At 39.4% G+C, this 25066-nt stretch overlaps 1 protein-coding gene across 2 annotated transcripts; it reads left to right on the top strand.

Annotated features, from left to right (window-relative positions):
* Positions 1-139: 139 nt before the first annotated feature.
* Positions 140-24718, top strand: LOC121369493 (uncharacterized protein YJR142W-like). Of its 2 annotated transcripts, none has more exons than XM_041494601.1 (8): positions 140-191; positions 13892-14139; positions 19354-19417; positions 19916-20046; positions 21325-21443; positions 21984-22116; positions 23051-23147; positions 24520-24718. In XM_041494601.1, the coding sequence occupies exons 1-8, from the start codon at positions 185-187 to the stop codon at positions 24588-24590; spliced, it is 870 nt and encodes a 289-aa protein (XP_041350535.1). In that variant the 5' UTR covers positions 140-184; the 3' UTR covers positions 24591-24718. The 2 variants fall into 2 exon arrangements, with proteins under 2 accessions (XP_041350535.1, XP_041350534.1); XM_041494600.1 differs by lacking the exon at positions 140-191 and adding an exon at positions 11157-11309.
* Positions 24719-25066: the final 348 nt, after the last annotated feature.

Consider the following 25066-nt stretch of genomic DNA (forward strand, 5'->3'; position numbering starts at 1 on the left):
GAGGGAGGGAGAGACGCACACAGACAAAAACAAAAAAACACACACACACATGTGCAATATGGGTTTTTTTCTTTGATCACTATTGGTGGTCTGGCAGCAAAACTTTTTTTTCGTGCGACGAACAATAGCGTGACGTAACGTCATTTCAATGAAGGGGTTCCACAGTTTCTTCGAATAGTATGGAATGAGAGGTATCACAATCTGTGTATGTACTGCCCTAGTAACTTCATACTTAGTCACAATGAATTTTGTTAAGAAAACGTATCAATACCATTAAAGGAACATTCCTGAGCTTGCTGCAATTTTGAAGATGTTATCGACTACCAGAGACTTTTTAACGATTGTAATCACATATTAAATATATTTTCTGCATAACTTATTAGTTGCTGTATATTAAACGTGTTTCTGACTGTTCTAATATTTGTACTGGGTTAAATTTAATTTTATTTACTAAAATATGTTTTTTCGTACGTACGAAATTATTTGAAGACAAAATCCAGTTTGGGCTTCTTACAAATATTAAGACGACCAGAAACACATTGAATATACAGACACTGGTATTCTAAACAAGACAATATATTTAATATGCAAGTTTAATCGTAGAAATATTTTATTAGTTGGAAACATCTTACAATGCAGCAAACTCAGGAATGTCCCTTTAATACGATTTTAGTTGGTCGAAGCAAAAACACCCGTTCTCGTCGGATCACCAAACATAAGTAAAGTCGGACACGGTTATTACTTGGATGACCACCTGATAGGCAAACAGAAACAAAGAAACAGTTTTAAAGAAAAATATATTTCTCTTTGTCGTGTTGGATCGTTGTAGACATTGTGGAAGTCAAATGGTGTCATCGTCACATAAATGCATTATGTAACACCGTGGAATTAGCATACACACGTGCGCACGGGCGCGGGCGCGCGCGCACACGCACACGTGCAAATTGGGTTGGTTTTTTTTTAGATCGGTGTTGATTTTCTGGAAGATAAACATTGTTACCAATCTACGAACAATAGTGTGACGTAATAGCACTGTAATGAAATTGCCCACATACCCACACGTACACACACGCACACACATACACATACATAAATACACACACACACACGCACGCACACACACACACACACACACACACACACACACACACATACGCGTACAATACTTTCTTAGATTAGATAGCTATTGATCTTCTGGAAGCCAAACTTCTTCTCCATGAGACGAACAATAGCGTTACGTAATATCATTGTAATCTACGGGCTCCACTTTACCGTCAATATGATTTTATTTGATTTATTGGTACCTGAAAGCATCAGTTCTTGTCAGACCAACTAAGATAAGGAAAGGTGTGTGTTTTGTGTGTGTGTGTGTGTGTGTGTGTGTGTGTGTGTGTGTGTGTGTGTGTGTGTGTGTGTGTGTGTGTGTGTGTGTGTGTGTGTGCTAAACAGTTTATGCATAGAATTTAACCTCTGAGTCAGGTTTAGCAGTTTGTAAACGAAGTGTTTTGTTGCCCGTAAATTGATAATATTTCAGTATTGTTCTGAAAAATAAATTGTTTTATTTAACGACAGTACTAGAGCACATTGATTTATTAATCATCGGCTATTGGATGTCACACATTTGGTAAATGTTTGACCCGTAGTCATAGAGGGCACCCGTTACAATTTCCATTAGCAGCAAGGGATCTTTTATATGCACTTTCCCACAGGCAGAACAGCATATACCACGGCCTTTGATATACCAGTCGTGGTGCACTGGTTGTGACGGAGAACCCACCAATCAGATAATGGGTCCACTGAAGTGGTTCAATCTGACTGAGGTCTCACTACACAGATGTCATCTGCCATTGAAATCCATGTTAAATTGCACAACTTCAAATAAAGATTGCCAATAGAACACGTTCTCGTTGGCACTAACAACATACACCATTGCGAACATATACTATATAAGCATTTATTTTCACTCCAAAATTGAGAGCATTTTCGTCTTAGTGTTTTGCTATAGCTACGCATCTGGCTGTAGTACCGGTCCGAACAGGTGGTCCATTAACCGATTGACTCCGGGTGTCTCTTCCGCTATACACCCATGTCGCAAAAAGTCAGAAGGCTTACCATCAAACATACAAATTGTTTTAATTATTCCCCAATTACTTCAAGTGAATATGCGAACCACAACATATGTCACAATTAGGAACTATAGTGGTTGTCAGCTGTGTAGTGAGACCCGAGCTAGATCCCAACTCTTATAAATGAAGTCCGTCAGTAAGTGTACCGCCTGTCCTGGACGAAGGAGCCGGCCGAGGCCGGTACCTGTGCCCAGAACAGCCGTGCGCTACAACAGCTTGTTTTGAATGTCCACGTTAAAGGACACCAGCCACCAAACCATACATACACGGCGTAATAAATTTGTTTGCCGTCATAAACCACAATACTCAACTACCGCGCTCGACTAAGTTAAGCGTGCCAGTCTTGGTTGTTGTTGGGTTTTTTTGTTTGTTTTTTGTTTTGTTTTTTTGGTGTGGGTTTTTTTGTTTTGTTTTCTTTTTGTTGTTTGTTTGGGGTTTTTTTTTAGGGGGGGGGGGGGGGGGGGGGGGGGAGGTAGCCGATCTCCGATGTTTGCCGGAAACTGCCGACAATTGATGACTCTGACCTGATCTGACCTAGGTTCCTTACTTCATAATCAGCAAATTTAAAGCAACCTTTCTGGCGGAAGCTGGGTTTTTTTTCTTTCACTCACTAAGTCACATGTCAAATTATTTATAATACTAGACACTTGTCGTTTAAAACGTACTGAATTGTGTTTAAAGGAACATTCCTTACACCTCCTATCTAATTAGAATGAACATTAACGTATTCGCCGTTGTTTCCACAACACATAAATGTCGACCACACAGGATATTTTATAGCAGAATGGTATAAAAAAAAAAGGACCTCTGTTTCTTATATTTATGACATTGCCATTTCCTGTGTAGAACACCAACATGTAGCCTATGCACAATATGACTCGACAGTAACATTTAAAAGTAAAAGGCACTCGTTTTTATGTAGACGATTCGAGAAGCGGTGGGTGAGTGCAACTGGGTAGTTATGCACAACGTGTATTAGACCTAATAGGCAAAGCGAAATATCGGTTAACTATATAATATTTTTTAATCGAATTTTGCACTCTGAGAGACGTTTTAGCAACCGTTCTTTCTCTAATATAGACTCCCCTCCCCCATACACACATACCAATTACCACATACTTAATACCAAGTAAGGTACTATATCCGTTTCATTGCTAAACAATAATGTTCTCTTTTTAAAGACACTATTGGTGTGAATCTTTGGACATGATAGAAAACTTTTACTGCACTTAGTAAATATCTAACGCAAGAATATTCAAGTGATATATTTTCAAAATATCTAATTGTTCAAAATAATAGACTTTATAAGCTTAATCTGTTCTGGGGATGTTGGGGTGAGAGGGTGTATGTATAAACAAATTATTTAATAAATCCGTATTTATAATACGTGTGTGCGAGCGCGTGCGTGCGTACGTGTGTGTGTGTGTGCGCGCGCTTTATTATTTCGCGGACATGTTTATATTGTATATTGTATATTCACTGAAAATATACAATTTGTAACGTAGGACTTAATGAACATGTTCATCTTGTAAATTAGTATTTATTTATATAAATTTTCTCAAGTTTTACAAGTGCACACGTGTACCAATTACAATAACAATTCGCCATGTTGAATAATTAAACTCATACTGTGTTTCCAGAAGATACCACTGTCATGCTGTTAGTTCTTGTAGAGGGTACGCAGTCAAAACTAGCTGTCATAAGTTGTGTGTACGTCATAGATAACGTATTTTGACGTTAAGAGTGACGCGGCTCGACACTCGTTACACGGGGTCCAAGGTCATTGCAAGCTATGACTAACTTGTTTTTGTCATATGTATTTACATCCATAATAATATTCATCTTTGTCAAAAGTTTAATGTGTTTAAATTTGGTGAGAGTTTTTCTCTGTTTAAGATTAACAATATACATGTATATACATAAACATTTATTTATATCTCGACTTAAATAATGTTCACTTGTCATAAGCTTTAACGAGGGACATCACAATTTAAATTTGAATTACAGTGGCGGATCTAAGGGAGCCCCACCCCCACCCCTACATTTTACGATTTTACGTTGGAGAATCCGAGAAATCCCTTTGGGAACGTTTATGGCCTTTATTTCAAAATCTGCAACCCAAGTCGTCAGTAGCTGCTTACAACACATCATCATAATTCGACGATGGACTGACGTTTGATAACCCAATATCAAACATAAAGGAAGACTTGTAGCCTGGTGGGTAGTGGGTTCGCATCCGGATACCGGCTGAACGACACTAGATACCTCTCTCACTAATAACCAACCCTTGTCTCAGATAGCTGATTTGTCCAAGACCTTAATTAGATATAAGCACGAAAATAAATTAATTAATGAAGTATGGAAAAGTAAATTATATTCAGGACAAGAAATCTTAACGGACAGACAGATGAAAGGATGGACAGGGGCATGCTACATAGGTTATTCTCATTCCATCCAAAGGTCATGGTATGCGTTATTTTGTCCCCAACACTGTGCATACAGTTTGACACGTAATAGCTGCTGGTTTACCGGTGTCTTTCATGCATGTCATATCTGTCTTCCTTTCAAGAGCGATTATAATGTTATCACATGTCAAGTTATCGTGTAATTAAATGTGACTTTAGTAGTACTACACTGTGCATGTGTGAATTTCTCTCGTGTCTTAAAGATCTTCCAGGTAATTTCAGTTACAACCTCTATGGTGACTTCTGCACACGCACGGGGTCACACAAATGTAAGGTCAACTGCAATAAAATATAAAAACAAACAAAAGTACTATACTATCAAAATAGTGCGCAGTAGGTATTCTGTCGTTGTCTATTTTAGGAGATTCAGATCCAGTAGTAAATTGTGCTGTATATTTATTTAGAAGGAAGCAGCAATAAAGCAATATATTGTTCTGGAAAGGTTTAAGGGGTGTGTACTCTATGTTTAGCCATTAGTATAGGCAACGGATTAATTGGCAATACACACATTATTAAATACAAATACAAAAGTGATTATTCAACGTTAAGGCCTCTAGCCCAAAGTACATCTATTTTACTCAGGTGCATACATGACATACGTACACATTTAAATTATATATATATATATATATATATATATATATAAACAAGGTGTACATTCAAGTTTCAATACAGTATATAAACAAATATGTGTATTACTTGTCCATTTCTTTCGCTCCGTTACAAGCATGGCATATATATCAGTTTAGTACTAAAACCATTTTAGTTGAAATCGGATAAAAAGCTAAAAGCAATTACAATCACATCTCTGTATATGCAAATATGTCATACTGTATATATCGAAATACTAATATTTCACTATATATACATACATATATACATAAAGAATACTTAACCATGAAAAGCTAGCTATATGCATTAAGAAAGCAATGGACATACGTAACGAAATTCTGCGGTATTAGTATTAATATAGGATGTATGAAAAGATGAACGTATTTTGTGTATCTAGTTATATATATATATATAACTAGATACACAAAATACGTTCATCTTTTCATACATCCTATATTAATACTAATACCGCAGAATTTCGTTACGTATGTCCATTGCTTTCTTAATGCATATAGCTAGCTTTTCATGGTTAAGTATTCTTTAGACTGAGAAAGGTGCACACTATTCTCAAGTAGAGGAATTTTAACACAATAGTTTGGTGAAAAAAAATGTCTTAAGTCACCTAGAACAGGGCACACACGGATGAAATGAAATTCATCTTATATAAAACCAGTATTGCAAATTCTACATAGTCTGTCTTCTCTGAGAATGCCAAACCTACGCCCTTTTTCTTTTTCTATAATATCATTTGTGATGCCCTTTAACTAAATTATTTAAAATTTAGTTTGGTGGTTGGGATGAAATATAACTAAACTGATACGTACGAAGTATTATAGGCACAAATCTATATTTAGCTCATACAAACAAAGAAATCCATTTACTATATTGATATTACACTGATATTTATGTTATTCTAAGCAAGAAAATGTAAGTGTTGTAGGGCAATGAAAAGACAGATTTTGCTGTCAAGTCTGCTTTCAGTTTTCCCCGTGTCAGTATTGGTATCCCTTATAGTGATTTTAAATATCATATTAACCAATATATCTTTTTGACTTGGCAACATGACTGGAATGGTGCGGTCGCGAACACGCTTCATTTTGTTAAGCCAGTCCTGAGAGTGGCAGTCTTCTTACAGTCGGAGCAGGAAGGATGAAGTAGTCTTGTGTCGTGCCCGCATCGGTCATACATATTCGTCGCATTCATTTATTTGAAAGGATTCTGTATGAACATTGTCAGTGTACACTGACTGTGTGCATAAGCGTAGTGCTGGAGCAAAACCTCAAATTCTGACACAAATTATATCGATATTCGTGCAAAATGTGCTAAACTGAGACCTTTTTGAAAGGATTCTGTGTGAACATTGTCAGTGTACACTGACTGTGTGCATAAGCGTAGTGCTGGAGCAAAACCTCAAATTCTGACAAACATTATATCGATATTCGTGCAAAATGTGCTAAACTGATACCTTTTTATCATGTATTTCCACGATTCTACTCTCAAAATTAGTTGTAATCCATGTAAAAATGCGCAGTGATTTGTTTACAACACTATATAGCTGTTTGGCAGTAATGCTAATATAATATTATTAAGACTGGGGCATTTTCGTTTAATTCGGGCCCAAGCCATACTGCCACCTACAAAAATGGGAGCCCGTACGCCTATGCGCTACATTTTGGAGTGTAAGCATCTCAAACCGACGTGAAACGATATATTTGGCAACATATTTTAAATTTTAAAAATATATTATTTTATGCAGTTTTAAAATATACTTACCTTGATTTTTGTATTGTATTGTACTTTCCCCACAGCTCTTTACACTTTGGTTTTACATAATTATATAATTTTTATTTTTAATATAAACAATCATATTCATATACTTACCTTTGTTTGACACCCAATAGCCGATGTGTAGTTTTGTGCTGGGGTGTCGGTAAACATTTATTCATTCGCTGCATCAGCAACATTATGATTGAACAATTATGTCTACTCATTATAAATAAATAAATAAATATATATATCATTCATTCAGTTGCGTATTTTTTTCCGTACTTAGACCTGTTCCAGAATTGACAACGTAATTATTATTCAATGTCTGGCGAGTCCGTGAATCTGTTTCAGTGTTCATTTCCTCTAAGAATGCTTTGTTTAAATAACACTTTAGTTTTGTTTCTTATGCCCCCCCCCCCCCCCCTCACCGCCCCCACTGGGGTAGCCATGGCTGATCATACCCCCACCCTCTTATCACACATCGTTTCCCCCACCACTTTGTATATTTGCATTAACACGTGTAAAAGCGGAAATCAAGTCGGTGTTTCGCAATATAATATCCTGACTACATTCTACATTCTACATTCAGAGGCGGGACGTAACCCAGTGGTAAAGCACTCGCTTGATGCGCGGTCGGCTCGGGATCGATCCCCGTCGATGGACCATTGGGTTATTTCTCGTTCCAGCCACTGCATCACGACTTGTCTATCAAAGGCCGTGGTATGTGCTATCCTGTCTGTGGGATGGCGCATATAAAATATCCCTTGATACTAATGAACAAATGTAGCGGGTTTCCTCTCTATGACTGTGTCAAAATAACCATATGTTTGACATCTAATAGCCGATGATTCATAAATCAATGTGCTCTAATGGTGTCGTTAAACAAAACAAACTTTTTTCTATATTCAGTCCTGTAAAATACCATAAAATAGTTAATTACACTCTATTTTAGTATCTCATTTATTTACGAAAAGACAATGAACAAGACTGGATTAAGTGTTACTAAGAGTATTATGATGTGCGTATTTAACGTAAGTATATTATTTCAGAATTTAATATATTTACGGAGGACAATGCATTTGTACACGGGACCGCATAGCTCACATTTGCCAGAACGCGTTGATTTTTTGAGCTAACGTCGTGTTAACGACAGCTACACGCTGATGGCCGTCGTAAACACGGGTAGTCCACCTGGCGTGACCCCGACACACACTTCGCCGATGTACCGTGGGATACCGTTATGGAATTCTCTCGGCTTCAACAGTTCTCTGGCGTTCTCTGTAGGTTCTTAATCCTTCAGAAACACCAACAGTAGGAAAGTCACACTTCAAGCATTTAAGCGAAATAGATTCCAACATATTTATTATTATTATTATTTCACAAAAACAAGGATTAGCAATGTGTGTTATTGATCACAATGATACAGACTGTAAAAATCAAAAACAAATAGGCCTAAGGAGCAAGCAAACAAATAAACAAACTGGCATAAAAATGGTAAGATGTATGAAATGAATACGTATCTTGTGTAATACACATATTTTAATACATTTTAAAGGAAGGAAGGAAGGAAGGAAATAGTTTATTTAACGACGCACTCAACACATTTTATTTACGGTTATATGGCGTCGGACACATGGTTAAGGACCACACAGATATTGATGGAGGAAACCCGCTGTCGCCACTTCACGGGCTACTCTTTTCGATTAGCAACAAGGGATATTTTACATGCACTACCCCATAGACAGGATAGCACATACCACAGCCTTTGGTGTACCAGACGTGGTGCACTGGCTGGAGCGAGAAATAGCCCAATGGGCCCACTGACGGGGATCGATCCCAAACCGACCGCGCATCAAGCGAGCGCTTTACCACTGGGCTACGCCTTGTCCCTTATTATACATTTTAAAATGCTACGTATAAAATATAAGAGCATATTTGATCAAATTAAATATTTCAAAGGTGGATCCAGGGATGTGTGTGTGTGTGTGGGGGGGGGGGGGGGGGCGGTAATGGAAACTCGTCAAAAAGGCATCCAATGGGAAAATAATAAAAGGGGAATATGTATAGGGGTTATATGTCTCCTGGACCCCCTCGATCCCTATATCCGGCTCTGTATTTATAAATAACTATATAGGTATATACCCAAAGCCAAGCAGCTTCCAAGTGTGCAGTTAGTCAATTAGTAGTGCACATTTTACATGTAGTTTTAAAGAAATGATCTTGAACACTGCAGTGTTTTGTAAAATCGGTCTCTGAATAACAGAATCCGACTGACTGAGTTGTCTCCTCTTAATGCAACCTAGCCGTGTCGGTACAGCCTTCACATTTTGACACACATTTCTGCTTTAATAATGATTTATCTCACACTCTCCGATACTCTGTCCAATTAAAATGCCATTTCATACATTTTTATTGCAGGCTCAAGATTGGTTCGCAAAATATGCTGATATTCCGCAATTGCTCGTATTCCCAAGTTAAAAAGTTATATATATATATATATATATATATATATATATATATATATATATATATATATATATATATATATATATATATATCTTACATTTACAGTGCAGTCAAAGTATGTGATCACACACTTTAAGAATTTGATACCTTTGCAAAGTAGATGTAAATTAATCGATGTCACGGCACTAGGTTTATTGACATTTAAGTAAAGGTACCTGGGTGACACTCCATAATTGACGTATGCATTCATAGTCATCAAATAAAAACATTTCAATATCAATTTTACATGTTAAACATCAGAGGGCCATAGTTTCAAAATATACTGAGATGGTTTTAACCAAACAATTATTTTCTGTGCAAATTGTCCAGAATTTGGAATTTAATTTTTTTAAATAAATAGGGGACAACTAATTTTAAAATGAATTCTGTGATATTAGCAAATATGCGCTAGTCTGTGGGCGCCATGCGAGGGTGGATGTTGGACCTCATGACCTGTGATCCACCAGTTATGAACATGGGTAAATAATTAATGAAACTGTATTTCTGTCTTATGTTGATTAAAAACAATTACAGTTACCAAACACGTTGACGGATATGGGCTCAACAGCAATTTTGGATCTCTAGCCACTGTTTAGCTAATCAAAATCCACAAGTACTAAACCAGACAAAATTCAACTGGGTTGTGATGTCACCATCTCCATTTGGGAGGTTGACGCTGAGGGGTTGACACTTCGCCTATCTTAAGTGGATGGGGAGGAAGTGGGGAATGCGTCAGAACCCTTGGTTTTGTCACTACTAGGGGACGGGACGTAGTCCAGTGGTAAAGCTCTCGCTTGATGCGCGGTCGGTTTAAGATCGATCCCCGTCGGTGGCATCATTGGGCTATTTCTCATTCCAGCTAGTGCTCCACAACTGGTGTAACAAAGGCCGTGGTATGTACTATGCTGTCTGTGGGATGGTGCATATAAAAGATCCCTTGCTGCTAATCGAAAAGAGTTGCCCATGAAGTGACGACAGCGGGTTTCCTCTCTATATCTGTTTGGTCCTTAACCATATGTCTGACGCCATATAACCGTAAATTAAAAAAATGTGTTGAGTGCGTTGTTAAATAAAACATTTCCTTCCTTCCTGCCTTGTCACCACTAGTTAGTTATTAGAGGAAATCCACTACCGCCATTCCATGAGCCACACCTACTGATAAAGCAACAATGGATCTTTTATATGCACTTCCCCACACACAGGACAGTACATACCACGGCCGTTAGTATATAGTTGGGACGGGGGAAAACCGATGGGTCCGACAAGGTGGTTTAATCCTACGACTAATAGACCCTAGGCGAGCACGTACATAGCTAAATCCCCCCCCCCCCCCCCCCGCGCAGTTGGGCGTTTAATCCGTAGCACTATTTCACAGATTAGAGTTTGTTCTGTTCAACGTCACCACTAGAGCACAATCAGTGGGTGGAAACATTTAGTTGTAAGTCGTAGTCTTTGGAGGAAATTAAAATGTTTCCATAAGCAGAAATGGATATTTTATATTTGCACTTCCTCAAAACAGAATAGCGCATACCACGGCCTTTGATATACTGAGTCCAGGGCAGATCTCTTTAAAATAATAAGAAGAATAATAATAACGGTAAATGGATGGATACAAAATTCAGTAGGCTTTTGTTCTTATCCCCATATTTATGGCAACACGGTGTAGTTACTGACTAAAAGCGTAACCTCTTTTTATGCACAGTTTACTGAGCTCGCTTCTGTTCTACCCTAGTATTTGCTGCTTTATCTGCGCATTTCAAGATGGAAAACAAAACGACATTCACGGAGGGATTATTAGGGCTTGTGCAAAAATGCAACTCATTCCTCCGTCCAGGTAAACTAGAAGTACTCTAATGTTTGCCGCATATCCGTTTTGACTGGTACAACAGTCGAGCACTGATACAAACGGTGCCTAAAGTTTATTGTTTATAAGCGTATAACGTTTTGAGCACCTATAATATAGGTATGGGCTTAATAAAATCTCTTGCCCCCCCCCCTCCCCTCCCTCTATGTCTCTCTCTCTCTCTCTCTCTCTCTCTCTCTCTCTCTCTCTCTCTCTCTCTCTCTCACACACACACATATACACCAATAGTGATCTAAGAAAACAAAATTGCACGTGTCTGTGTGTGTGCGTCTCTCTCTCTCTCTCTCTCTCTCTCTCTCTCTCTCTCTCTCTCTCTCTCTCTCTCTCTCTCTCTCTCTCTCTCTCTCTCTCTCTCTCTCTCACACACACACATATACACCAATAGTGATCTAAGAAAACAAAATTGCACGTCTCTGTGTGTGTGCGTCTCTCTTTCACACACACACACACACACACACACACACACACACACACACACACACACGTTCACGTATTTCAGTTTTAGGCAAATTGTATTAACAAACATATTTAACAAAACATCGGGTAGTCTTCACTGGCATGACTGAGTGAATTGATCCGTTTCCCAGCCATCCCTAATCCTGCCAAATTCCCCATAGAATGAACAGCATATATACATGTGTTACTACGGTGTTTAATATACCAGTCTACAGAACTATTATGGACGGGGTGGGGGTGGATCAAATGGGCCCATTATTCCTGCTAACTGGGGGCAGCCATTTTGTTTCGTCAGCTCCGTCCAACTACTCTAAGCACAGTGTAAACAAACACTCTAACTTACGACAAGGCGCTTCGCTTTCATCAACCTGACTTGAAAAACAACATAAATGACTTGATAGTATAATAAACTATTTAACTAAACATATTTCAATTTGCATCAATAGAACGAAATGGAGTATTTGTCTCTTTAAAAAAAGGGGTTATATATATATATATATTGGGGACCCCCCCCCCCCCCTCCCTCCGTCTACGGCTCCGCGCCTTCGGTGCTTGCGTTTGATGAGTTCCGTTTACATGAAATTTCTACACACACACACACACACACCCCAGTAAGTAAATAAATAAATAAATACATAAATAAATAATTTGTGGATAGACATGTAACATTGAGCTGTGATAAACGTCTATGTGAGTTAGGGGTTTTGCTGGGGGTTTTAGGGGGAAGTGGAGGCAATAGTTTATTAAATTTTAAATACTGATACATGTGGAGAATTAAACATCACTGGAAATCCGCGTGAATATTTAACTATAATTCTAATTTATTAAAAGCAGCAAACACATTCCACTAAAGTTAATTTTATTGTATGAATCTTTTAATTTTGCGTTGTTAAAATACCCTTGACAGGCGGCTCCAGAGACTTCGTCTAAATTAATGTTTCACTACTTTTGGTCTTAAGCCATTCCGATGTAAACTTTAGTAGACCATTTTTCGCAGCCATTTTACCATCTTATACGAAATATGTACGTTAGTCGCTAGTTATTCACAGCTCCTACGAAGCTACTCACGACGCTCATGACAACTGTCGATCATGCCCCCCAATTTGTATATAGCCTCAATACCGTCCAATTCGGCAAGGGACGGTACTCTTCGCGCACATGCGCAATGAGAATGTGAAAGAGGTCTAATCAAGAAAACACTCCGATTATTATTTAAGTACATGGGTTAATTTATGTACAAAACATAATACAGTTATTTCAACACTTTGACAATGGTGGTTTATTTTGTATTGAAAAATAATATATACTTGTTGTCGGCTTACTGGGATGGATATTATTACAGAACATTGCGATGCATCCGCAAAAATCAGGTATGTTTTGTTTCTTTAGTTCGAAGACTAATTCCTGACGTGACACATTGGGTATTACGTAATCACCAGCTCGCTCACTGGGATGGTACAAAATGGCCGCGCCCGTTATATATAATAGCCGTCACATTTAACCGTTTTATTAATTAACTATACGATTATACTTGTTGATATTAAGCAATAATGTGCATTATATATCGTTGAATAGGCATACCAGGCCAAATGCCTTAATTGTCCCTTCCTTTAAACTAGCCTAAACAGGGGACGGGTTTTTCGGGGAAGGGCAACAACCGACGCTCTTATTCTCGGGTTTACGGCCCGAGAAGGCGGAGTAGATATTTAGATCAGGTTTCACTCAATGTTAGTCAAATTGTCTTTGTCGCCAGTTTTGGGGACGGGACGTAGCCCAGTGGTAAAGCGCTCGATTTATGTGCAGTCTTTCTGGTATCGATTCCTGTCGGTGGGCCCATTGGGCTACTTCTCATTTCAGCCAGTGCACCACGACTGGTACATGTATATCAAAGGCCGTGGTATGTGCTATCCTGTCTGTGGTATGGTGCTTATAAAAGATCCCTTGTTACTAATGGAAAAGTGTAGCGGGTTTCCTCTCTAAGACCATATGTGAAAAGTACCACATGTTTGACATTTAATAGCCGCTAATTAATAAATCACTGTGTTCTAGTGATGTTGTTAAACAAAACAAATTTTTATTTTTATTTTTGCTACCAGGTTCTTCTCGCGATCAATGTCTGCCATTTGTCGTCGCCGGGCAGAAAGTCGGACTGGTCAGACCCGACATAGTAGAGGAACTTCGCAAGTTTCCGTTAGTGTTTTCTATTAAGGAATCCTCTGATGTCGCGGTTCACCTAATACCGGACTCGTTGACGGTGGCGCAAAGAACTGACGTCGTGGCCGGCGTGCTTGACAAGTTGAGGCAGGAGGACGTATTAGGTTCTCTACGAGGCTGGAGAGACGAGGTCAGTAATGTCAATGTTTGATTACCAAACCCAAACCTCTTAGTAGGGTCATATCTCCTACCTTTTTTTTTATGATTGATTTGACTACCTGAACCATTTTAGAAAAAAATGAGCTCCTATGTACCTCCAGAATGTGAGGGCTAATTCGGCCAGAGCCCAAACTTCAAAATGGCCGCCGTCTGCCATCTTGAAAAACATAAAATGCTATATTTCTGCACCCAGATGAGCTACATGTACAAATGAGGGGTCTTTTCAGACTAAGTTTGACACGACAAATCCATTGGAATGGTTATTTTTTAGTTTAAAGGTCATTCTGAGCTCAAAATCCAAGATGGCTGCCGTCTGCCATCTTGAAAAACATAAAATGCTATATTTCTGCACTCAGATGAGCTACATGTACAAATGAGGGGTCTTTTCAGACTATTTATGGTGCGCCCAACCCATTCAAAACTTAGTGTTTAGCTTGGAGGTAATTCAAAGCTCAAAATCTAAGATAGCAGTTTTCTTCTATCCTGAAGACAGACCTAGTATAGAGTAGTACATTCCCATTCTGAGCATGTGACACTCAACTAATATGCAATTGTCCTGAATACACGCGTCAAGCATCACTGTCACTGCATGAGTCACTGCTGTTGGAATTGCTGTCGTCACTTCCACTATCGGCACTGTCACTGCTGTTGGAATTGCTGTCGTCACTTCCACTATCGGTACTGTCACTGTCCTCTTCTGACTGAGGAGTTGTAGGCAGGGTGATGAATGAGGGAATTGCTGGCTGGATGGAACGAATAGGCAGGCAGAGTCCATCTACCAGATGCCATCCATGGCCGATCTGCGAGGGATGACTTTTAAGGTCAAAGTGCTTCTGCAAATATGTGAGGTAGTTTGCACGAACCAAGTGAGGGCGGAGACTATCGGAGTCGGGCGCAAGTCGGGTGGTGCTTTACTTCTTCTGTGCCCTCCACTTCGCTGCCCTCACCTCATCAAGGGTGCTATTTTTTGCATCACAATAGATAGCGAATGACAAGTCGTTCTCAATCATCAATGACCTCTTGTGGGGATGGACGTTGTCTTCCACATGCTGCTCGCAGGTCATGCGCCTCTTTAGAGCTCTGGAGACGATCTGCGATGAGCTTCTTGCTTGCCCCGTAGAAACCAGAGTTGTGGACATGCAGTTGAATGATCGATGCAGCCATTTCCTCACTGCACAGACATCGGGCAGTGATCAATTGATGTTTCCGTTTGAGACAGAGAAGCCCTGATGTATGCTGAACAACGTACGCAGCTTGTACGTAGTTGTCAGTGTCTTCAGTGTCAAGAATGACTGCTTCTGTGTAGCCAGCTGACCGGAGTGCACTATACACCGTGAACATGGCCGCGTCAGCCTCTGCATGGTCGCATTTGAACTCGGGCACAAGCTTGCCTGATGTGAGATTCGTTGGACTACTGCCGACTATACAGTAGATGATCTAAATGCCTGTTGAGACAAGTGATGCAGACCTTGAATGCAGTTTGTAGAAATGCCTGCAGGCGGATCTTGTTGCTGGAATTACCCAGGAGAGCATGAAAGTCTTTGATTGGAGGAAACTTATCCTCTGACTTCATGTAGATGTTTCTGATGGACTTGCCCTTCTGGCGCAGCATGCGCTCACTGTCCTTGATAGTGTACTGTTGATCATCCGGATCGTTCATGCAAATGATCTGCTCTGCATGTTTGGGTCTTCTCAGTACTGTTTGCACCATCTTCTCTGCATATTCACCCCATGTGTATTTGATGGCATCGCCCTTCTCTCTGTCTTCAGTTGTTGGAGCTGTAAGGCGCCAGATCAGACCCATATCAACAATTGATGTGTATACATCAGGTTCTGGAATCGGGGTCATAGTAAGCTTTTCCTGAAGCTTGCTTTTCTGGACCTTTCGCATAGTTCCATTGACGTTGAAGATAAAAAGGCACTCGCCTGTCAGACGATGCTGGAGCACGTCTTCAAGTTTGATGGCACCGCTTTTTTCGACAAGTCCGAGAACTGAGGCCATGGCTTTAGACTCCATTTCCTCGGCCTTCCCCTTCAGACTTTCGATGTCTGTTTTCTTCAGGCCTTGTGATGCAAAGTTCTGACGCTTGTTACGAGGGACACGATCAATGAGAGACTTGGTTTTGGACTATATCCTTTCTTCCAGGAACATCTTTACCTGGTTTGCACCATCCTCCTTTGCAGTTTTCAGATCGGACCGAGCTCTTCCGAAGCCTTGATTCCTGACTGCAAAGATCGAACTGACTGGTCAGTATGGTCAAATGGATCACACTTAAATTCAGTGAGACAGGCACTTAGATCCTGAACGGCTTGCTCGTCCGTCTTCATTTTACCGGATCCGGTTAGTGTATCGCTCTTAAAGTCGTCAATGTCAACAATTGCGATGGCAGGCTTTCCTTCAGCAGTTTCAAATGGGCAATCCAGCGAGCGATTTAGATCATTGACTACCCAGAAATCTCGTAGCATAAGGATATCATTGTAGCTGATTACCAAACCATCTCTGTGCATAATGTAGACTATTTCCCTGCTCTTGGCCAAACCATGGAGTAAAAGCGAGATATTCGTCTCAAATGCCGTGCGTTCTCCAGTGATGTAACTTGTGATGATAGATGCAATGGAACGGACAGCTGGACTGTCGTCGATGGTTGACATGTTTGGATGCTTCATCCAAGTTATTAATTTTAATAGGAGCTCACTCAGTTCTTCTTCTCTCTCCAACTCATGGATGTATGGTGGCCAAGGGATAATATTAGTACCAGTGACATGACCATTGATCCGTCCTGCTAAGTTCCTTGTCACCTGATCGTCGCTGATACCCAATGATGTTATGGCAGCCTCCACATATGTACCTCCCGCACTAGTGTGATATACCAGTTCACTCACATTCCTCAGATTCCGATCATGGAATCCGATGCTATCACCAAACTCTTTGCTCAGAAGCTCCTTCAAGTAGCTTGACTTCACTATTGAGTCATGTCCATAGTTGGAAATTATGCGCCTGTCGTCGTTTAGGAGACCGTGCAATGTACGAAATTCATGGTCCTGGAAGATGACTTGTCTTACATGATCAAAGAAAAGAACCTATGCCTCACGAAGATTCACCCGCTGAAGGTGCTGCGCAGATTTGTCCGTTAGAGGTTTATGGTCACTGACATGCTTACGCCAGCATGTGCTATGATAACGGATTTCAATTTCAAAGGCTGTGTTTACGTCCGGTATGGAAAGAAAGAAATGTTTTATTTAACGACGCACTCAACACATTTTATTTACGGTTATATGACGTCAGACATATGGTTAAGGACCATACAGATTTTGAGAGGAAACCCGCTGTCGCCACTACATGGGCTACTCTTTCCGATTAGCAGCCTTGCGGAGCACTCACTCAGGGTTTGGAGTCGGTATCTGGATTAAAAATCCCATGCCTCGACTGGGATCCGAACCCAGTACCTACGAGCCTGTAGACCGATGGCCTACCACGACGCCATCTCAGCCGGTACGTCCGGTATGGAGCATATCAGAGTATCAAGTCTCTGCCTCAGAACATCATCTTCCAGACTTACAATGTGCAACCTGAACCTATTACATGCATCTGCTGTTGACAGAAGGAGAAGCTGTTTGTCACGAGCACTGCTCTTATCGCAAGCTCCTTTCATACACCAAACACAATAAGTCTTGTCGCGAAGTCGCCCCATGTTGGAAATGGCGCCTTTTAGGCGCACTAGCCTATGGAGTAGAACTACGTTTGTGATCTGAGACCTCTGCACGTTCCTGAAGATTTGCTGAGATTTGCTTTTACGTTTCTCGGCTAGTGACAGTCCGCGTTTGCTAGACAGTGATGTGTAGCAAGAGTCATGCATGTGACTCCCTTTTGGCCCCTGTTCTCAATCCACAGAGGTATACACATTTCCAAACATATCAAGTCCCTTCCATTTCAAAGCCTTGTCCTGCATGGATTTCCACTTGTCAGCTGTGATATTGTCCAAGCTGTTATCTGCAGAACAGGGCTGACCACAGAGTAAAATTCACTCGTACTCATTCTCCTTCTTCCTTTTAAGGTTTTTAAGGTTAGGTTGAGCACTGTCACCAAGTTCAATTGCCCCAGCATTCATCCTGTCTGCCATTATGTCAGGTAGATTGGTTGCCCCTTGAAGAAGAAAGGACTTTGTACACAGTTATTGTATATAGTTCTATCAGCTGAGAGTGTCCAGCTCCACTATCCAAATGTAGGGTCTCCGGAAACTTGCGGACATGCTGCACCTGAAACGATAGAAAAGATAATGGTCATCACTGTCCCGAGATAATGCTGAGCACAGTTTCAAGAAGATGCACAGAAGCAATCTTGGCTTTGGAGCTTTGTATGCCCTCCAATTAACCATTTGAACGGGTTGGTCGTACCAAAAATAATCCGAAAAGATCCCTCATTTGGAAATGTAGCTCATCTGGGTGCAGAAATATAGAATTGTATGTTTTTCAAGATGGCAGACGGCAGCCATCTTGGATTTTCAGCTCAGAATGACCTTTAAACTTAAAAATAACCATTCCAATGGATTTGTCGTGTCAAACTTAGTCTGAAAAGACCCCTCATTTGTACATGTAGATCATCTGGGTGCAGAAATATAGCATTTTATGTTTTTCAAGATGGCAGACGGCGGTCATTTTGAATTTTGGGCTCTGGCCGAGTTAGCCGTCACATTCTGGAGGTACATAGGAGCTCAATTTTTTCTAAAACGGTTCAGGTAGTCAAATCAATCATAAAAAAAGGAGGAGAAAAATGGTCACGGACTCCAGAGATATGACCCTACTATCTATACGTAACAGAGACGCATAAGACGTTTGAAACATTTTTCTTTCAGTGCTCGTTATCTGAAAATAATAAATTACATGACATGTCACATAGTATTATACTAGTGTCGTATCACAACAATTGTCCGCTATGGGTTTTTATATTATTATTTTATTCATTCATTCATGCACTCACTCATTCACTCATTCATTCACTTACTCACTCATCCATCCATTTATTTATTTATTTACTTACATGTACTTATTTATTTATTGATTTATTTATTGATTTCTTGATTGATTTATTTATTTATTAAAGAGGAGATGGGGTGTTTTGTTGTATCATTTTCTGTTTTGAAGGTGGTGCTAGTGGTGTTTATAACACATGTTGTTTTTTCTTCAGAAGTTAGACATCCGGCTGTCACCGAGAGAAAAGCCAATTATGCAGATGGAGAGAGCTGCAACGTGTGAGTGGTTCCACTTCTAACTGACACTTTAACTAGCTTATACACTGCATTTGTTTCCATGTTTTTGTTGGGTGGGGGTTTAAAAGGAAATCATTTATCTAGTTAGATCAACGTTGAGAAAGGACTGGTTGTTAAGTTGTTAAGAATGGCTCTCTCTCTTTGTCTGTCTCTCTCTGTGTCTGTCTGTCTGTCTGTCTGTATGTCTCTCTCTCTCTCTCTCTCTCTCTCTCTCTCTCTCTCTCTCTCTCTCTCTCTCTCTCTCTCTCTCTCTCTCTCTCTCTCTCTCTCTCTCTCTCTCTCTCTCTCTCTGAGAGAGAATATATATTACAACAAAGGGAATATATATATATATTACAACAATGTCAAACATCAATAATAAGTTATCTTTGTACTTTTTAAATATTTTATATTATTTTTGTTTATTATGTCGATAATCACATGGGCTTTACACAAATGTTTCAATTTATTTTCGTATTTAGAACTGGTCTCTCGTTTCAGGTCTGTTTGGCACTATTCAATATGGCGTACACCTGAATGCGTACACGTACAATGAGTCTGGTGAAATGATGATGTGGATTGGAAGAAGGTCTGAAACCAAGCAGACCTACCCAGGATTTTTAGACAACATGGTACGGACATAGTAGGGACTGAAACAAGTCCATTAGTTAAGGGCACCCAGGACTTCTAAACACAAGCGACAGGTCCGGTAGTTAATATGGACATATTGGACTAGACGATAGCTACACGATAGCTAGATACTTAAAACGGCAGGTCCATTAATATACTGATAGAAATAAATAAGGGAGCACATGTTATCTAAGGTCAAATTTAATTCACTATTAAAGTAGTTATGTCTGTATAGAATACAGAGATGTAATGTGGCATTGAATGTCAGTACTATGGGTATGTCTACCAGTAGCACAGTTATCTTACTTATACTCTGGGTGGTGGTTTTGGTTATAGTTTAGATATAACCAGGATATCCAAGAACACGGTACGGACATCTAACGACGGGTATATTATACAACAACACCTACGTCTAGATAAGACAAGATAAAGGTAACTGGAACGACATACGCATTGGTTATTTGTGGACACCAAGAAATTCTGTAATTCATATAGCAAAACCTGATTGAGGGTTGATATTCTTTCTTGTTTTTTCATTTATTAAAATCTGCAAATTAACCGCATGGGATAACAGTAATTTGAAAGTTTGTACGCTGTATTACTACAATCAGTCAAACGATGTATTACTGTTCAGAGCCAGTTCAGTTATTTAGATTGTTGACTTTGTCTATGAATTGTTTTAACATGCTCATATGCCACTGAGGTTTCGATATTGTTGAGGGTACCATTCAATCTATTTACTTTTTTGTAAATTGTGCTGTGGTTGCTCTGATTTTATAGGATGTTTTTAATCATGTAGTTAAATGGACAGACCCTAGTTTTTAAACAATAAGGCATATTTCTTCACTAGTAGAGCCGTTTATGATTGCTCAAATCAATCATTACTTATATTTTATTGTTTAGATTATCCATTTCCGTACAACCGAAGTATTTCTGGTCATCCTGGTGTTTCTAATATCACAAAATGCATTTTTCATATTTTTAAAAACACACGTGCGTCTGAGAAATAACGGTTATGGAGTCGCGTTTTAGTTTATTTTAAAGGCTATTTCAACCTCCCAGACTTTTGCTTCACTCTGTTGTATCCAAATTTGTCACAGGTTTGTTAATTAACCAAACTTAGTGTCCATTTTTACGGGCTGAAACTCGAGTCTAGGTGAAACTTATGCCTTAATGTTTAAAAACTAGGGTCTGCCCCTTTAATGCAGGGTTTGTACTACTTGTGTTACATGTGTTTTGTGGGGGTGGCTGTAACAATGTACAGTATTAATATTTGTCAGTGTGCGGGTGCCCTGCCGTCTGGGCTGGGTGTCACGGAGTGTCTCATCAAGGAATGCCAGGAAGAAGCGTCTGTAGAGTTATCTTACTTTGAGAAGCTCACGTCTGTTGGTACTGTCAGGTATGTGCCAGAGGAAACTTCTGTAGTTATTTTACCTTAAGATAATGACGCCTGTCACGGGACCATTGTTAGACCAGTATCGGTGGTGTAGTGGTTAAGCATTTGGACTGGTAGTTACTGGGTTCACATCCTGATACCGGCTCCCACACAGAATGAGTTATATGACTCAATGGGTAGGCCAAGGCAAGGCCACTACACCAACTTCCTGGTTGATGTGTGTGCCCTGAAAGCGTGCTTGTTATGAACCTTAATTGGATATGAGCACGGAAATGAGAATACATCACACACACACACACACACACACACATACACACACACACACACACACACACACACACACACACCTGGACCCACTACTGAGTTTGGCTACACTTTTTGTTACTAAATTCGACAAATTATTAACAGACAGGTTGTTGTTGGGGTTTTTTTTTTTTTGTGCTTTTTTTCGGGGGTTGCTTAATCCCCTGTTTATATATATATATATATATATATATATATATATATATATATATTATTCGTGTTCGTGTGTTTTGTTTTCAGCTATTGTTTTGAAGACGAGCGTGGCGTGTTTCCCGAGTGTCAGTTTGTCTATGACCTGGTTGTCCCAGCAGACTTCCAGCCAGTGAATGCCGACGGTGAAGTCTCTGACTTTCAGTTGGTGTCCATGCAACAGGTGGGTAATAACGAAACCCTCTGTAACAGAACACCAAATTCAAATCCATAGTTAACATGTGTTAGAAGTTGTCGTTGAAATTAGAACATCATATTGGCATGTTTAGATATATATTTAAAATTGTAAGTCAGTGCGGTATAGGGTAATTTGATGCACATTTAACTGTAACTCATCATTAGTGGTTTACTCAAATAAATTCCTGTACACATAGGATAATAAATGACCAACCCAATGCTAATGGTCGTCCTTCAACGCGTTTAGTGAGGGTTATATGCAGGCCCGTATGGACAATATCAGAAGTGGTAGAGGGTGTGTGCCATAAGCCAGATTTTTTTTTTTTCAGAGTAGGACAACGTCCTCAAGTCCCCCACTCCCACCCCGTCTTTTCCCCCTACAGCTTAATATGAAGCACTGGTACCTCCAAGCAACACCGATTGTGTTATGGTTATGTTAATATTATATATACTCCTTATTATATAATATAACCATAGCACCCTCGGTGTTGTTGTCTGGGGTTACCATTGATATGAAGTGTTCATAGCTGAGCAACCCGAATCGTAAATCTGGGATTACCATAGCCTCTCCATTTTTGTGAGTCTTCCTGCAGACAGGTTTAGAAGGATGTATCGCCCTGCCGAGTGGCGTCCACCTGTAGACAAGGTCCATGCTAGTGCGTCATAGTAGCAGGCAATACCTTATCAAGGCATTATTTTGACTCTGCTTTGTGCAGAGAAACGAATTTTTATTATGGCAACGGTTTCTTAGACTGATATTGACTTTGTAAGAACCAGAAACTAAAGCTTGTTAATAAGTGTTTGACGTATCTGTAAACTGATGTATTAAAGACAGAAAAAAACGTGTTTGCTGGGTAGGACAAACAACCAGTTGTTAGCCAGATAGTAGACGTGTACATATACTGTTTTGTTTATTTCAGGTGAAAAAGCTGATTATATCGTCTGAATTTAAACCAAACTGTGCCCTGGTCATTTTAGATTTCATGATACGACACGGGTTCATCACGGCAGATGAAGGTACTTACCAAGTTTAATAGAAAATAATAAATGACTGAGTCACATATCCACCCATTCGGGATAAGGCGTCCGTACGGGCCAAAATTTCGGGGAAAATTTGCAAAATCTCACGGCGTTCGCAAGGGTGCCGTAGCTACCCTGCGGGCCCCTTGGCGTTCTTTCCTGTCTATAGGGCGCATTGAAAGCTTTTAGCGCGAAGTTAAAAGTTCCCGATGTGTTGTAGAAATTTTTACTGACAGTAAGTCCATAGACACATCGTAGACAGCATCGCACGGGCCCAGTACGGTCCCCATAACATTCGTACGGATGCCGTACGATTTTGGGACGGAATTTCGGGGCCCTCAAATCGTACGACACCCGTATATATATATATATATATATATATATATATATATATATATATATATATATATATATATATATATATATACATTTGTACTATTTTATTTTTAAAATACTCATTGATTTATTTAATACAAAGCTGATAAAAATAATTTCAGTGATTAACAAAACGAACGCATTTATCTTCATTGTATTTCAATGTTTCACCAAAACATACTATATACGGTTACTTGTCTGTAATATTTTAGAAGTTTTAGTAATTATGTACACTAACTATAAAGTAACATGCATATTTCAAGTTTGCATTGCATGATTATGCTAACTCATTTTGACGAGGGTTTTTTCTTTCAGAATTATTGATATAAAGTATGTTTACAGATACTAAGATAAATATTTCTTCTGATGTCAGCAGATGTTTCTTGAAAAATATATTATTATTAATTTTGTGTGAAAACTGTTAATGCTGTGTCAGTCAGTTACAGACCTGATGTAATGTGAAGGGAAAAGAACCTTACACAAGCAGACAAATCGTGCACTATGTGTGTGTGTGTGTGTGGGGGGGGGGGGGGGGGGGGGTATTGTCAACGTACGCTTTTAAAACAAAACACAAAATGTCATCGGAAAATCAACATTTTTATAAACACTAAGGAGGGGTGTAGTCCAGTGGTAAAGCATTCGGTCTGGGATCGATCCTTGTCGGTGGGCCCATTGGGCAATTTCTCGGTCCTTCCAGTGCTCGACGACTGATATGTCAAAGGCCGTGGTGTCTGCTATCCTGTCTGTGGGATGGTGCATATAAAAGATCCCTTGTTACTATTGGAAAAATGTAGGAGATTTTCTCTCTTAAAATTATATGTCAAAATTACCAAATGTTTGACGTCCAATAGCTGATGATTAATAAATCAATCTAGTGGTGTCGTTAAACAAAAACAGCGAAAACAAAAACACTGTACACTTGTGAATTTGTGAATTTGTTGATAAACACCGGAGAATAACAAGATTATATTTGTTGATGTTATTTTTCTTTCAGATCCAAACTACACTTATCTTGTACAACAGATGCATGTACCTCTACAGTCAATTTTTTCGGGTCATTTATAACAGTTAAGTGTGTCGCACTGAAAACAATTTCATGAATAGAAGATCACTCACCATAAAACTGTGTATCTTGTGACATTTACTTCTGGTGTTAAAATGGAACACGTTAAATAAATCATTTTCCTATACATGTACTATATGTTCACGTGTTTAATAAATTGCCGTGACTATTTCAATAACCGGCTTGTACGCCCACGTCAGTGATATTTTACGACTTTACATTTCACGATTGTCTGCCAGAGTATACGGAGGGTAAAATTACATGCCTTAAAATCTTGAAAATTAGTGAATGTATTTTTATTTTTAAAAATTAGATAGATGAGAACTGCAGTTTAACATTTGTCAAATACCATGAAATGCAGCCCAGGGGCCTAATTCACAAAGGTCTTTTAGGCTGTGCTAGACAACAAATTTTAGCACCCTATTTGCAAGTCTTTTTGCATTGCATTGCACTGCAATATCGCAAAGTTGCGACAGTT

This window comes from Gigantopelta aegis, chromosome 3 (assembly GCF_016097555.1).
Source record: "Gigantopelta aegis isolate Gae_Host chromosome 3, Gae_host_genome, whole genome shotgun sequence".
Taxonomy (NCBI): domain Eukaryota; kingdom Metazoa; phylum Mollusca; class Gastropoda; order Neomphalida; family Peltospiridae; genus Gigantopelta; species Gigantopelta aegis.